This window comes from Eurytemora carolleeae, unplaced genomic scaffold (assembly GCF_000591075.1).
Source record: "Eurytemora carolleeae unplaced genomic scaffold, Eaff_2.0 scaffold3, whole genome shotgun sequence".
NCBI classification, from domain to species: Eukaryota; Metazoa; Arthropoda; class Copepoda; order Calanoida; family Temoridae; genus Eurytemora; species Eurytemora carolleeae.
Window position 1 is genome coordinate 457,946 of NW_019397377.1, and position 5,444 is coordinate 463,389.

General features: G+C 31.2%; 1 protein-coding gene across 2 annotated transcripts in view; it reads right to left on the reverse strand.

The window, feature by feature from the left end:
• Nucleotides 1–2,232: 2,232 nt before the first annotated feature.
• Nucleotides 2,233–5,444, reverse strand: part of LOC111713896 (inactive peptidyl-prolyl cis-trans isomerase shutdown) — a 13,167-nt gene continuing 9,955 nt past the window's right edge. The window contains exons 8-9 of one of the 2 annotated variants that reach the window (XM_023488885.1): nucleotides 4,785–4,864; nucleotides 4,071–4,162 (exon numbers count right to left, since the gene is read on the reverse strand). In XM_023488885.1, the coding sequence (XP_023344653.1) occupies nucleotides 4,785–4,864 (80 nt within the window). In that variant the 3' untranslated portion in view covers nucleotides 4,071–4,162. Of the gene's footprint in view, nucleotides 2,584–4,070; nucleotides 4,163–4,784; nucleotides 4,865–5,444 lie in introns of those variants that run through there. The other variant, XM_023488886.1, reaches the window with a different exon arrangement.

The following is a 5,444-nucleotide window of genomic DNA, read 5'->3' on the forward strand; positions in this document are numbered from 1 at the left end:
CTGATAAAGGATTCGTTAAATGGATTGAACTCTCTGATCCCTTTTTATTAAGATTGTAAAGGTATTGAATATTTGAAGATAAAAAATCAAAATCATAAGTTAATCCCTGTTTTAAATTAAATTCCAAAAAAAATGGTTGATCCCAATAATATTGATACTACCAAGAGATTCGGTGAAAAAGCCTTGAACAAAGTGCTTAAATAATGCTTTAAAATAAATAATTAAAAAGATCTAAAACATAGCGGGAACAATAAAAATTTACAAAAAGAATTAATTTTAAGCACAAAAAAATAAGGTGATGTACACAAATTCTCCCCCCCCCCCTTTAATAACAATATTCAAAAGATGTGCAGAATAGTGCAACAATACTGGTTTTTAGAAAGGAATTGAACAGTGAGAACGCTCTGGTATAGGAAGACTACTTTTATGACTTTAAATAGTTTAATGAACGTGAGACACAGAAATTGTGCAGTGTAAACAGACCAATTAAACTGATTAGCCGATTTAATTAGTTACACTCAGAACTATTTGCTTTGAAAAAACATCAAATACGCTCAAGCATTGCTATATAATGGCGTCTTTCTATTTCACAGTTTTCTGGTTCTTACAGTATCAAAACTTTTGTTAATTTCTTAATTTCCTTTCAATCGATTACTTACTTTGGAATCTTGTCATAGGACTTGAACATGTTTAGACAATAGTTTTTCTCCTGATTCTTATTCTTTTCTGTAATCTTATACAACCTAAATTTAATTTGATATTTCCTCTTCTCTTCTTAAACCAGCAGAACCATCAAACCCTCAAAAGAATTAATTACATTTTCCTTAACTCAAAATAAGAAGACTTTTGCTAAAATTCAGCTTAGAGCAAATATTTTTCAATTTACATTGGATAAAAAATTACATTTTCAATTAAACTTGTCATTACATTCAAATCACTTTGTTACTTAGAGTCGAAGATTGTATTTGTTCTGTTCTTCTCTACAAAAAACTGAGCTCGAGATAGATTTACTTGATTAGACTGAGTATATCTCTAAGCTTTCGTGATATTCATTGTCACCAATTTGTGACGAAACACTGCCTCAAATTTTAATTGGGGAACTTGGGGTAACCATGGGAATAACTTAAGAGTAAACTGGGCAGTGCTGGCTTCCCAAGTTAGTAGTTGTATAATACATAAATTCAATATTGCACAGTGCACAGTCAAAGATGCCCCCTTAGCTGTGACCCCCCCNATCAAAATTCGATCGTCATTAAATTTTTAAAAATTTTGAAAATCCGCGAAATTTTTTGTAAAAATCCGCGAATTATTTTTGTTTTGTTTTACGATGTACACAAAGAGAACATGTTCACAACTAATTTAGAAGAGGCTAGAAAGAAGGGCGCGAAGCGCCTTGAATTTCTAGTATTCAATAAAATAGAGATAATGTTTCCAATATTCTAACTGCAAAATCATTAATTTAAATGTTGATGTTATTTTAATATTCAAACCCAACAAACTACATGTAATATTTGTGTCACCTTTTAAAACCCAATATCTATGACTGACATACCTCATCCATGCTTCCTTCCTGTTGGTTGGCTTTGGAGAGAAGAAAGTAGGCTTTCGCATTCAAAGGTTGTTTTTCTAAATAAATATTGTTTTTCTAAATAAATATTGTTTTCTTAATAAATATTGTTTTTCTTAATAAATATTGTTTTTCTAAATAAATAGTTTTTTTCTAAATAAATATAGTTTTTCTAAATAAATATAGTTTTTCTAGATAAATATTGTTTTTCTAAATAAATATTGTTTTTCTAAATAAATATTGTTTTTCTAAATAAATATTGTTTTTCTAATTAAATATTGTTTTTCAAAATAAATATTGTTTTTCTAAATAAATAAACATTTAAAATTAAGTTTATTTATCGGGAACAGTTAATGTCCCTATTATTACTTTTCTAAGTATGAAATGGCCTGTAAAAACCCCCACAATTTTAATGTAAGACACTGAAAGTTAGTGGTCAAATTTAAAGACAGTCTCGCTTAAGAGTGTCGCAACGACTTGGCCTTTGGTTTTACCTCACTATGACTCACTTGAACTTTTCAGAAGCCCTGGCATACATATTTTAAAAATGTAACGTACTTGTTTTTAGCAATTCAGATTAAAAGGAGTAATTGGCAAAATTTCTGCCTAATTTTTGAATGAGCGTTCACATCTTGCTTTGCATTGAAGCTCAGAGTGCTTAAACATTTGGAAAAAATCTGATGTTTATACGCTTGCATTGGTTTTAGACATGACAGTTTAGTGAAGTTTGTCTAAATAGAAAAAAATAACTGGTATTAATCTATAAGATCCTAATTTCTATCTTGGTTAAAACCCATGAGATTTTATAATTCTAAAAAAACGGACGATGTCTAGAGATTCTATGTAGCTCGGCAGTTCCATGTTTTCAGATAAAAATAAAATCATTCTCTTTAAATCTACTAATAAATCTACTAATAATAAAACTACTAATAGTGTTCACTTCCTGCTAATCAAATAGTTTGAACATATTTTTTACCTAGGAGGGACACCATGTCTTCCATATGCGTACTCTGGAGCTAAATAAAACATCAAATAATAGATTAAACAATTCACAAATAACATTACATTGATAAATAAATAATCAATTGGTTCATAAATAATTGATTGATGATAATTATTTAAAAATAAATTCTAATTAGATAGATTTAGATTATATTGCATTACGGGATGTCGACCGTTTCTAAAATCTGAAATATGGTTTCTCCACTAATGCCTTGAAAAATTAACTAACGGAATCTAAGATGGAAATTGTCAGAATTCCAACTTTTTTTTGCGATATCTGCTTTTTCCTTCTCAGATAAAGGTTTTAAGGGAAGAATTGTGAATCGGGCATGCCACAATTTAATTGAGGGTCACCTAACATTATGTTGAAAGACAGATTTCGTAAAACATTCATTAATAATTAGAAATGGGAGGACTATTTATATCTAACTATCCTCCCTACATGGTTTTTAAATAAGCAAATAACTTACTGATAACTTCCCTACAAAGAATCTCGGCCTTCCTGTCCAAATTCAGACGTAGACAGCACTGGACCTTGTTTAGTGTAAGAGCACACAACTTGGACTCCAGGAATTCCTAAAATTGTAATAATAATTACAAAAAATAAACTCTTGCAAAAGCAGGAAGGTTTGTGCCCCCGGCGCCTGGTAAGGCGTCCATTTTCGTGGCTGGCTCGTAAAACAAATTCTTGCTTCAATTCAAAGCAAATAATTTAAATTCAAAGATATATTGATTAATAGGAAGAGGGGGTGAGGAGGACACGTTATCATAAGATTTTACTAACTTTATAAAAGAGACAGAATTTTCTAAAGAACGTTCAAAGAAACTTTGAAGAAATATTCATTACAGAAACATGAATAATGAATTAACTGGTTTTGAAACTTAACTTGCAAAGTCAACATTTGATTTAAATTTTCCCTCAAGTATTGTTAACGAATATTTAATAAAAGATTAATTTTCAAAATTTTATTTTCCCATGGAACGAAACCACCTCCAACACCTGATTTACCTTTTTATCCGCCTCTACGTCACCGATCCTCTCCTCCAACAACCTCAGGGCTAAATCATAATGTGAGATTGCATCTAACCATTCTTCAGACTACATGGTGACCCGAAAATCAATTTTGCGGCAAAAGGTTAATATTCTAAAGGAAATTAAGGGATTGACTAAAGGAACCAAAGCGGATTGTGGAATGTGGATATTTGATATCAAATGACCCTCATTCACAACAATCATCGTGAGTTTTTTTATAAAAAATGTTGAATTCTTTGTTTCCTTAGCATAAATCCGCAAATCAAATTTAAAAAGATTTTACAATTTTCAGAAAGAAATCTCTGAGAATATCTCATTCATCCAAGTTCAGAAAAAGTGTATGGTTAAGTAATGTCTACTGATTTTAAAGTACTCAATAATAAACGGAACAAAAAGGTTTAATCAATTTTTCAAAAGCGTCTGAAGTCAAAAAAAAAGTAAAACAGAAATAAAATTGAAATTTTCTTCCTTGAAGTCCTTGTTCCCGGCAGTATGTTCTGATTCAACCCCCTCCAGTATTTTATCTAGACCTAACTTGATTCTATCTTCAACAGGCAAACCTTCGCATAAAACCTTCTTTTAACAGAACAATAAAATATACGGGTAAGGATTAAGTTCATGAATAGTTCTGCAAGTTAAACTGATTTTCGTAATAAAAGAAAAATATAAGTGTCTTTTCTTTTGTTCAGTAATATTTTTTTTTGATAAAACTTGATTTACCATTTAAGGAAGATTTGAATCTTTTATTAGTTATGGTTCAGATTTATGTTTTGAAAGCAAAAAGATTAATTAATTAATAAAGAAATTCCAGTTGCAAGCTCCTCTCAAAAATAAGTAAATTAAAAACTAAAAGGAAAACTATTTTATAATTAAAAAGAAAAAATAATTTAAGAAATAAAAGAAAAAAAATAATCTTAATGCTTCAGTTTTATTAATTGGGCTGCAATGTATTATGTCACTGGTGGAAAAATCAAAGAAATCTAAAAAACATGCATGTAAGGAAATCAACTTTCGATATAAAAGAATGCAAAGTTAAACTGCTTAATGTGTAAAAATACCATTTTTAATCTAAAAATGTAGGTTAAAACAAAGATGATTAAGCCAGTTCCTGGTTTAACCTATAAAAGTAACTGGTTGGATGTTAAGTAAAAATCTTGAATTTAAGAAAACAAATTTATGAACCTAGGAGGCTCTCCCCAGCCAATTCCTCTGTGACCCTGAGGAGCTTGATCCTGACCATAATCTCACAGTTGGCCGGTACCCTGGATTTAAATAATTAATCAGAGAATCATATACTTTTGTTAACACAAATTCGAAAATATAAGGAAGACGATTTTTCCGACTCAAATGCCGTAGCCTTTTCTCTAGATGTGTGTGTACACAAGATCCATTTCCGCCATGAAGCCCACACATGTAACCCTCGCTCCGTCTTTCCCCGCCTCACCCCTCTATAACACATCCCAGCTCAGTCAGGTTAGGAAAGTTGAGCTAGTAACAGCTCCGACACAGGGAGCCTCTTGACTCCTTCATGCTGACGATGCAGATACTGAGCTGGCAGCAGGCGTGCTTATACCTCTGATCTCCCTATTAACTTCTTGAGAAGCTTAGTTAGGAAACTTGTGCACGGCTCTGACCGAAGTTTCCTCTATCTCGAGTTGCATTGCCTTAGTTCCATTGATAAGCCCTGTTATCCCAGTTCCTGTTGATCTTCTCCACCAACATGAAGCTCTACAACACTCCCATGAAGTACCATCAAATATCCATCATTAATTCCTTTGTTAATTTCTAAATCAACCAATTTTAACTCCGCTTTAAATGCAAAATTATTATTATTATTATTAT